This window comes from Larus michahellis, chromosome 2 (assembly GCF_964199755.1).
Source record: "Larus michahellis chromosome 2, bLarMic1.1, whole genome shotgun sequence".
In the NCBI taxonomy this organism is placed as follows: Eukaryota; Metazoa; Chordata; class Aves; order Charadriiformes; family Laridae; genus Larus; species Larus michahellis.
The window spans coordinates 164,294,278-164,305,574 of NC_133897.1; the positions used below are offsets into that span (position 1 = coordinate 164,294,278).

At 48.8% G+C, this 11,297-nt stretch overlaps 1 protein-coding gene across 1 annotated transcript in view; it reads right to left on the reverse strand.

The window, feature by feature from the left end:
* The window catches only part of KCNK9 (potassium two pore domain channel subfamily K member 9), an 83,724-nt gene extending 74,812 nt beyond the window's left edge, over nt 1–8,912 (reverse strand). The window contains exon 1 of the mRNA XM_074573677.1: nt 8,324–8,912. Within this exon, the coding sequence (XP_074429778.1) occupies nt 8,324–8,912 (589 nt within the window). The remainder of the gene's footprint in view (nt 1–8,323) is intronic.
* Between the last annotated feature and the right edge of the window lie 2,385 nt (nt 8,913–11,297).

Sequence of the window (11,297 nt, forward strand, 5' to 3'; positions counted from 1 at the left end):
ATGTCAAGAATATCCCTAAATTGGAAGTCTACGAACATTTCCTCGTAGCTTATCTCGCGCACTATACAATTAGAGAGAGCTGCTGCAGGTTTCATTCATCAGTCTGTGCCCTAAAGCTCTCTGTGAAATTTCTTGGAGAAGGCTCCCACAGCTAGTGAAGAGAGCAACCCTCTTCTGTAACAGGGGAGTAAGGAGACAATCAGCTTCCCATCAGATATATTTTTAACCCCACTATTTGCCTTGCTTTTCTTGCAGGAGTTGAAAGGATAATATAGTCTATTCACACCTAATCATCACGACAAGTAACAAATACGTGAGTCCTTAATAGACGTATGCCTTTCACTGACATTCCCTAATCATCTCCATAATGAAAGCAGTTAAAAAGGACACTGAACCCTTTAGCCAACTGGTGACTGCACAAGCCTCTTATGGCAATTGGCCAGATATTAAAAAAATGGTCACTTAACTCCTTAAAAACAAAAAAACTTCTAAGAAACTTAGAGGTTCTTCCCCCAAAACAGAAAAGAAGTATGTGCGCAATACGCTTTCAAAAAAAAAAAAAAGCTTCTCAGTGGGTCAGAAGAAGTTGGATCAGAAAACATTGTTAACTGTCTGGCAGCAATGAAAAAAAGCAAAATTTAAAAAAAACCCTGCATCAAAACAAATAAATGGAATAAAAAGCATCAACATTTTTCCTTAAGATTTCTCTTTGCTCAAAGTTTAAGGTATGCAGTAGGCACGTATCCGTTTACTTTTGATTAAAAAAATAAAAATCAGTACAAACGCCAAAGTCAACATACACTCTAACTCCACAAACTCTGTTTGCTTCATTGTTAAAAAAAAAATAAATCTGAAAACTGCTGCTACAGATATTTTCCAGGAGTTGGTTTGCTGTAGAATATAGCTCCTTGCATTGCAGAATTCATGTCAAATAATGGCTTGATCCAAAACTACTGTGATTCAAAATATTCTTTCCGTTATTTACAACAGACTTTGTATCAGACCTTGATTTCTGGGTTTTTTTTGCCTAACATTCCCTAATCCATGGACCTTCTCACTTTTATCAAAGAAACTGCCATAACTACATCACCAACAATATCAATGTTAGTTGTAGATAATTAACAAGCAATCAAACAGACACGTGGTAGGGCACAGGTAACCCGGGGGAAGGACTCTATCCATACATTTGAATTTTAAGTCAGTAGATTTCACGGACTATAATCCAGAGAAGGTAACGAATTCAAATTAATTTGCATCATGGCAATCTACGTGTGTGAAATTTCAGAAGTAGTCCATAGCTTCACTCAAAAATATACACAAGAAGAGATGACTAGGACTGCTACACACAGAAAACATCTGTTGCAAGTCCACAATAACCTCTTAGTTCAACTTAGAAGCAGCAAGGACTCTTACTGATTAGTTCTGCATCACCAGCAAGCGTCCTTGCTAGCATCTGTTACCGGGGAGCAGGATATTTCATGTGGCCTTTATCCAGATCCAGTCAAGGATTTTCAGTAAAAATCCACAGAAACCAGATACCTAAAAACCCTAAAGGGCCTTTGACGGAAGACACATGGTAATAACAGAGATGATTACCCAGAATTGTATATGCTCCTTCACCTACTAAAGCTCCAGGTTCTGCTGTTAGTGCATGTCAGAAGACCTAAGCTGCAGGAGTTTGCTAATATCACCCTGAATACATTATGGATCTCTGTCTTTGGTTCATCTTCACTGTTTAATCTGGCTATAAACTAATGCCATGTGGTCTGAAAGAGAGAGAAGTGAGCTGTTTGGCAATTAGAAATAGTTCCCAACCTGAATCTTCAGAAAGTCATTTTATCTTCTTGTCTCTAAATTGCGGATAATTTTTACACAGAGGTGTTGTGAAGATGAATCACCTAATGTCAGTACAGCATTCTGAATATAAAGTGCTGCGTAACTCCAGCTCGAAGCCATGAGCATGGCTTTCAGCATTTATGAAGGAATATGTTCCGGCATTGAATGAACTAAGCATCTCAGCTCAGATTGCCTTCAAAGGAAGACAACAGCATTCTGGTCCTTGCTATGTGCTGGACCAGCAGCGTCTGTCCCAAAAGCCATGGTGTCCAAAAGGCAGGCTCTCCGTCAATCAGTTTTCCTTTAGATCAAGCCTCATCATTCTGATGCTTTTCCCAGAGAAAGCAGAGAGATCTTTATTCTTTTTAGTTGAAGCCCATAGCTAACAGCTAAACTTCTTCCTTTATTCTTAGTCTAGAACACCTCCTCTCCCTCCCAGTTCTGCCCTGTAAATTTCTGCTTACCATCCTTATATCAGCAGAATCATTTTCTTCTTTAGCAAACATCTTTCCCTAAAGGCTCACCGACACCTCCAACTTGTAGCCTTGTCAGTGGACAAACACAGATATTTCCATGCTGACACTTGCAAAGGCATGTAAATGGGTTAACTGCCTAGAAAAATAATCAATAAGCAAAGACCATATAGTGGAGAAAATGGAATTTCAAACATCTTTGGTTTTCTCCCTCAAGAAAAACAAGCTAGCCCAGGAACTATTAGAGCTTGAGATGTGGAAAAGGAAGATTCAGAAAATCATAGAACATACGGCTGATAAAGACTTCAAGAGGTCAGCCAGTCCATCTTCCTCCCCAAAGGCAAAAGCAGCTATAACTTAACCATCCCTGACAGATTTTTGTCTAAACTCTTTTTAAAACACTCCAACAGTGGAGATTACACAGTCTCCTAAGGCAGTCTCTTCCAGCACACAACCATCCTGACAGCTGGAAAGAGTCTCCTCGTGCCTAATCTAAATCTCACTCACTTCAGTTAAAGAAAGAAGTTATGAGTAGTTAGGAGGAAATCAAAGGGCACCAAATCCTAAAAAACTACAAGACACTAATTTCTCAAGCTTGGTTACGGTAAGGAAATCTGCTGACACCATCACCTAGCTGAGTGGCTAGAGGCTTCTCGATGCTTCCCCAAAACTGCTTTCAGACTCTTAGTGGATATTGCTTTTCCACTGCCGGTAAGCCGTACAGCAGGAAGTTGCAGTTCAGTATCAGTCTGAGATGTATTTTTGCCTTGCTTATCAGTGATTTTTAAAAAGCTTTTGCTAAGGTGCCTCTGGCAGGAATGTGAGGTATCATTGCAAAACCAGTTTTCAAGAACTCAAGAGCAGTTTCTATGAACATGTGAGCAAAGTAGCCACGAAGTACTGTTAGTGGAACACTCTTTTTGATTTTTTTTTTTTTTTTCAATTCTCCATGAGACAAAGAATATAGTGAGAAAAGATCTTGCAGAATATTTTAGTTATGGAGGGGAGCAAAATCCTACTCACAGTTCATCTTCATGCAGCTCACGGAAGCTGACCTCCTCCTTGCCTGGGAGAAACCAGCGACAGATACTACAAGTCCTGATCATCCACTATCCTCCACTGAAGTTTCAGATGGTGTGAATGAATAGATTCATTACTTCAGTGCATCTGCAAGCATTCCTATCACTAGAAAATCTTGCTTTCTACTTTCACTTGCGTTTATTAATAATAGAGTTGCTTTAATCTACTCTGTGTTTGTTTGCGGTTTTTTTAATACGAGATATGACCTTCATGGTCCTGGCAAGTCATGAATGTAGAAGTTAACTGACCAAAGCGTTGGTATCTTCGTTCTCTATCTTTCCCTTTTCATGTTTTGTCTTCTCCTTTCTTTTCTTTCTTTACATTGCAAATTGTCCCTCTGTCATGATTCTCTACCATGGACTGCCTCTAAATATTACCATCCATCAAAAATCAAGAGCAGACTCAAAACATCAGAGGCTGGTCTTAAAGGAGGAGCAATACTATAAAAATAATTCACACGTAAAAATACTTATGTCTTTTTCTAAACCAAATTAGAGACATTGCAACACTACCAACTTGGTATTTTTATACCTGTTTTACAGAAGGGTAAAGTGATGCAGAGAAAGTATACGAAGACTTAACCACTACCATGAAATGGATTTAAGCATGTGTTTGCTTAGTTCATTAGCCCAGGTTCAAAACCCCTGTCAGGCCACTGTCTGCCAGAAGAAAGCAATCTCCTCATCTGGATGTATACAGTTCCTCAGTATTTAGCTACTGAGAAGACAAATGGCTGTCAATAGGTGGATAATCCATTCACCATGACTGGTATTGTACCACATTCTTAAAAAATATTTTGTCTCTGTTCACCAGTATTGTTCAGTCACTGCTTGTAGTAGATTTGAGACTGAAAACAAAGGCCTAAAAGCTAGAAAAAGAGACTAGCAATTCACAGCACACATTGTCTGAATTTTGCTCTCCTTACAGTCACTTCTCAGAAAAATAAATAAATAAATAAAAATCCTCAATCTGTTTGTTGTTTCAGTTCATTTTAGGGTGACATAAACAGCTTTCAGTTCTTTACATTCTGCACAAGCCTCCAGAAATATTCAGTGTTTACTAGAGCTCAGTGGTGTTAAATCAAGTATGACTATCACCCTTTCAGGCCTAAATGATGGAGCGATATCCATACCAATAACACATTTTGACAGTGTTGACACCTGCTTACATAGAAGTAGTTTAGCCACTCTTATAAACCTGTAGGAAAGGGCATTAAAACTTAGTAGGAATCCTAGGAATTACTTTTTATTTTCAAAAGTTGGTGTTTTCTTTCATCCTATCCAGCCTCTTGAAGAACTCTGGGGAGTATTCGACAATGTATCTTATAAAAGATAAATAGCTGGATGGACAACTTAATTAAATCGCTCCCTGCCATCATTTTGGCTAGGTAACTGGAAATGGCTGTGTAACTGGAAATGGATAAGAAATAATACTAGCTAACTCTGAAGTGAGAATAATCCCGAAATAAACTCAGCAACTGGTGAGAGCCTGGAACAGCTTATTCATTCTTTTTGATCACCTAAAAACTTTCAAAGAATTCAAACATGACCAAAACTTTGTGAAAGCAGGATATTTTTCTTCTGCTAATGGGTTTTAACAGCCGAGTCATCAAATGTTGTAGCACTTGCAGTTGTTAATTTTTTTGTTGGATCAGTTAAAAAAAATAGAAAAAAAAACACTATTGCACCTGGAGAGTAGAAAAAAATGTTGTGTCACAGGTGAAAAAACTGTTTCTGTTTACTTGATCAGCTCTCAGTTCTTTAGTACTCAGCTTGGCAAGTGAGCTACAACACCCCACCACCCTCTAATAAAAGCCAAACGCCATAGATTGGAGGAACTGTGACAGTTGACCAAATCTCAGCGCTTTGCCTCGCACGGGAGCCTTTCAGTTCTTCATGCTCCCGTCCCAACAGGTCTTTAATGAAGTCTTTTCACAGGAAGCAACAAGCCGGGGAGGTTGCCCGACGAGGAGGGAGGAGGCGAGGCCGGAGCTGGCGGTGAGGGAGCGGCGTCCGGAGCTGTCCCTTCAGCACCATGATCGGAGCTGTCCCTTCAGCACCACCGCCCGCCCCGCCCGGCAGCGCCTCGCTCCTCGGCTCCGGCAGTCCCCGCCAGGCTACCGATCATCGCGGCTGGTTCGTGGTCCACGGCCAGCGATGAACGGCTGAGATTGAATTAAAGCCACAGGAGTTTAAGTCAACACAGGAAAGAGGTGATCGCTTCAGACGTCTTGCTAGCGTGGCAATCTCAAGGAGAACAATTAAGTTAGACATAAATTAGTCTGCTATCATATGCATATTCCTAGACTTTGTGGTCCGCTGATTCCTATCGCACTCCTCTGAAGAGAAGTTTTTTGGAGATAGATGTACCACTCTAGATTAGGCAGAGATGGAGTTTATTCACTCTCTTTTAAAAATCAGCCTGCGATGGTTAGTTAGATGCACTTCTGCAGGAGCAGACTACAGCGCGTTCACTAATGCATACACCACTGCATGTGCCTCTTGAAGTCTGTCTGGAAGGCTTCAGAGGGAGAAGGAAATGTATGTAAGGGCGTACACACAGTCAGATTAAAAAGAAGAACCATCACAAAAGATTAATATGAACATTTAAGATTACTGTCCTGTGCAAGAAACACAGAGAAGAAATCTTCATTTGTTTTCCTGAGAACTTAAATACAGAAAGTAACTCCCCCCTCCCCCCCACCCCAGCCCCGAACCAAATTCTTTTAGGATAAATAAGGTATTAAAGAAAAATCTTCCATGTTCACTTTTCCAGACTAACAGTAGGTCAGATAACATCACGAAGCTACTTTAGCACTGAAGAGATGATACACAAAATAGAAGTGCATTTGGCAAGATGCAGATAGTAACTATTAATAAACTTTTGAAAGACAGATTACATATCCTCCTGGAGCAGAGTTTCCCAAATGAACTATCGTTAAAGAATGTCTGTCTTTCTGCACCATTCTTTATTATCACTCTTCCTCCCAGTGGTTCCCAGTTGCTATACACATTTTAAATTTAAACAATTCTGACATCCCAAAGCACCTCTGCCTACAGAAATGTATGCTATCCTCTGCACGCTGAGGTGCTCCAAGCTTCCTAAACAAATCCCAGCTCTTTGCAGGAGAAAATGCTAAAGCTTCCCAAGCAATTTGTACTTGTTTCCAGGTAAAATACGATCAAAACAACAAACTACTGTAAAAACAGCCCTTTCTATCTGTCACTGACCGAGCTTAAGAATGCAGAAAGTATTGCAGCTACCTCTTAGGCAGGAATATAGGGCACCGTGAGTACACAGGCATGTGCATGGAAGCCTGGTTGTAATCCAGAGGGGTATGACAGTCCAGTATTCATTTAGCACAAATAAATCAAAAGAGATAGATTGAGGAAGAGAGAATCAGTGACCAAAGGAGGAAGGAGAGTTCTGACATCATAATGAACAGCAGAAAATCTAAGTCATCAGCCAAAGTTACATTCTACTTTATATTCTATAACCTATTAATATATGCATTATGTATATAGATAGATATATATAGTAACAGAAAAGAAGAGATTATCCCTGAAAAATCTTATCTTTGTAAGGACAAATAGGCTTTATACTGTCAGATGGTCTTTCAAAGGAAATTTTTTACTGCCCCAGGTATAACACAACCAAATACAAACCTAAGTAGACACTGCTCAAAGGGCAGTGGGCAGCACTTTCTACTGAAAACCGTCAGTATCTTCAGGTGGCAACGTACAAATTTCTTGTAACAAGCCCTAACTGGTACAAAGATCGAGTCCTTCTGTATTAATAAGAGAGCTAGTCTTTTGTGTCCTGTTCGATATAATGCACTATCAAACCGCCACTGAGCTAGAGAGGTCTTTTCAAATCTCCCCAGATGTTCGGGGGGAGCATCTAGAAGTACTGGGAGAAGGACGTTATCGACTGCCTCAGTAAATCCACCTTAATGAATACAAAACCAGGAAGAACAAACCTGCTCATCAAACCAAAGCCAAGAGTTGCGGCACAGTTCTGTGTGCACTCTGCAGCCTCCAGTTATCATGGTATTTATTTTTACAGCAATGAAGCAAACTTTAGGCGAAACGCTCCGCTTAAGCTGCGGGAAGCAGAGAAGCACAAAATGACAGCCTGTGGCTGTGTCCACTGACTGTCCCCCAACTGTCCTGGGAAATGGCACATCTGGGAAGCTGGGCAGCATGGATGTGACAGCGGTCATTGTTTTGCCTGTCAGACCTTGTGCTCACAAAGAGGAGACGTAGACTGTGACCTGTTGGCACATCAGATGCTCCAGCTGCAATAAAAACTTCAGGAACGCATTGGGAATGCCCAGGAGAGGCCCAGAGATGGGACCACAGCTGTGGGAACCCCCACCACGGCTCTTGCCAACACCAAAACAAAGTTTGCAAAAGCAGGGCTACACTTGGCTACATTGAGGTCTTTCCCTGCTGATCCAGTTCCCATGCCCTCATCATTTTCATCCTCATCCAGCTGACCTTTGCCTAAGTTTTCCCCGTGTCTCTTAAGCAAAGGTGCAAGGAGCGTGGCAACAGGGCCTCCTTCTGTCTGCGAGAAACCCCAGGCGAGTGTCACCATGCCTCTTCCCCACTCCTCCTTGCCACCCAAGCCACAGCTCTGTGGTAGCCACCTGGCCAGCACCAATCCCCCCACCAGGCCAGTCCCATTTCTCTCCAGTCACACCCAGGGGACACATCCTCCATCTCCAGAGGAAGAGGTGCAGGACACCGCCAAGTCCAACAAGTGCCCGTGAAGAGCAATAAATTACATAACACGTGAGGAAAGCCAAAAAACTCATCCCACACTTAACCCTTTGCATGCCACACACACACCCCCCACCCTCTCCCATTCTCCCAACCAGGGGGGATTCTGCCCCAGCCTCGGTCCTGCCCCCCAAGGGCCACCCCACTCACCAATGGTCGTGATGACCGTGATGGCAAAGTAGAAGGAGCCGGCAAATTTCCACTGGACGCCGGCCCGGTGCGGCTCGGACTGCATGATCACCAACTCCAGCTGCCGGTAGTCCTCGCTGGTGATGTTGTACTTTCCTTTGAGCCGGATCTCCTCGGCTTTGAGTTTCTCCTCCTCCCGCATCTCGTTGTCGGACTCCAGGGCATCAAAGACGGCGGCCCCGACCAGCAGGTAGGTGAACGTGCAGATGATGAGGGACAGGGTCCGCACGTTCTGCCTCTTCATGGCCGCCAGCAAGGGGCGAGTGAGGGGACCATGTCCCCCCCTGGCCGCCCGGGGATCCGACAGGCCGCAGCAACCGCAGCAGGGGGGCAGCTGCCGGGGGGGCTGGCGGCGCCCGCCGCCGCCGCCGCTGCCGCTGCTCCGGGGCAGCTTGTGCTGCGGCGGCGGCCGCTCTCCGCCCGCCTGCTCCGGCTCCTGGGAGGAGGAGAGGCACAGGAGGCTGCTGGAGCGCCGGGACCAGGTGCCCTGGAGCCGGGAAACTCTGCGCAGGACCTGCCCAAACCAAGCCGTCCCAGTGCGCAGGGCCATCCAGGGCACCCCCGCTCCTCCCCAGCACCGAGGCCAGGGGCAGGGGGTCCCCGCCGAGGGAAGGGGGTGCTGGGCGTCTCCCCGCCCAAGGGCCGGCGGCCCCGGATCGGAGTCCTGCGGCGGGCGGGTCGCCCCGCGAAGTTGTCGCGGCGGTGCGGGGAAGGGTCCCCCGCAGCCCGGGCGGGGCGCGGCGGGGAGGCGGAGGCCGCCGCCGTCCCCAAGTTTCTTCAGGCGGCGCGGCGGGGCTGGGGGGGACCGGGCGGCGGCAGCGCGCCCATCCGCGGGGGAAGTTGGGGGGGGCGAGGGGCGGCGGGCGCCCGGGGGCCCGGCCCGCCCCGGCCCCGGTTGCCTTGGGTGAGGGGGAGCGACCGGGAACGGTCTGGGCGCTTTATTCCTTCCGCCGCGGTGCGAGGCGGGCGGCGGGGAGTCGGGATGCTGCAGGTGGCCGCGGAACGGCGTCCAGTGCGGCGAGGAGGAGGGCGGCGGCGGCGGCGGTGTCGGTGTCAGACGGCGGGCAGGGAGTTGGGGGCAGCATCCCCGGGAGCGGCGGGCCGCGCCGCCGGTCCGGCGGGAGGCGGGGGAGCCGGGCTACCGGCGTGGCCCTGGCGGCGAGGAGCCGGCGGCGAGCGGGAGGAGCGGCGCGGAGCCGCCCCGGCCGGCGGGCGGGGGAGGCGGGAGGGCAGCGAGGAGGCGGCCGGCGGGAGCGGGCGGCAGCCGGCGGAGCACCTGCCCCGGGGGTAGCGGCGGCGGCGGCGGCGGGGGCGGGGGCTGGCTCCGGCCTCGGGCTGGCGGGAGGGAGCGGAAAAAAAAAGCCGGCGGCTTCCCCCGGGGGAAGGGAGCGGGCGGGGAAGGGGGCTCGGCCCCAGGCGGACACAAAGCCGGAGATGAGGAAAAAAATTGAAAAAAAAAAAAAAAAAAAAGGAAAAAAAGAAGGAAAAAAAACCAAAAAAGCTACTTTCGCGGCTGCTCCCCCGGCGCTTGGGGCTGGGGCTGATTTATTTAGGATGATTTTAGAACAAAGCCGTTAAGAAAAAGAGCAACCGTCCTCCTCCTCCTCCTCCTCCTTCTCCCAAGCTCTTGACATCATCTCGGGGAAAATCGAGCCCGCGCCCCTCAGCCATCGCCTGCGCGCGCGTGTGTGTGTGTGTGTGTGTGTGTGTGTGTGTGTGTGTGTGTGGCGCGGTACGGGAGGCGGGAGCTCGCCCCGGCCCGCCGCGGGGAGCGGGTTAACCCCCTCGGCGCTGCCTTGCCCGGGAGAAGCCGCGGGGCTCCCCCGGGTTTGGCCACGCCCGGCGGCGGCGGGGCGAGCTGGCGGCGGGGCGGGCTGGCGGAGCATCCCCGGGGACAGCCCGGGCCGTTGCCGCCCCCGAGCCGAGCGGCCGGTGCCGGCCGGGCCGGGGGAGAGCGGGGCCGCGGGACGGAGGGGGCGGGAGCGGCGGGCAAAGCTCCAGCTGCGCTGCGGGAGCCCCGGGGATAGCGGAGACGCGGCCCCGCGGTGAGGTTTGGCTAACACACCTCTGCTACACACACCGCGGATGCACATACACACACACACACACACACCCCCACTCACCACAGCTACACACACACAGAGCCCCATACACCACAGCTACACACACCGCAGCTACACACACACACACAACACAGCCCCATACACCACAGCTACACACACCACCACCCTTCCCACACACAGCACATCTACACACACACACCCCACAGCCTCTCACACACACGCCACAGCTCCACACACCACTGCCCTCCCCGCACACACAGCCCCACGCACCCCCCACAGCTCCAAACGCCAGTCACACACACGCACACATGGTCCCACACACCAGTCTCACACACACACACACACACACACACACACAGTCCCACATGTCAACAGCTCCAGACACTACGGCCTCACACATGCACACAATCACACACACGCACACAGAGCCCCCCACCCCCCTCTGCCCCACACACACACCACAGCTCCACACACCACCGTCACACACACACACACACGCAGCCCCACACAACCACAGCCCCACACACCACAGCCTCACACACACACACAACCCCAACAAACACACAAAACCCCACACACCACTATCCCCTTACACACACACAGCCCCACACGCCACAGCTACACACATGCATACAGCCCCACACGCCACAGCTACGTGCACCACAGCTACATACACCACAGTTAGACACGCACACACAGCCCTACACACACTGAGCTTCACACACCATGGCTGCCACACACACCACAGCTCCACTTACACCACAGCCTCCCACACACACTGCCCTACACACACCACAGCCCCACGCACACACACAGCCCCACACACCACAGCTCCACACACCACAGCTCCACATCATGCCCTCACTACTCCA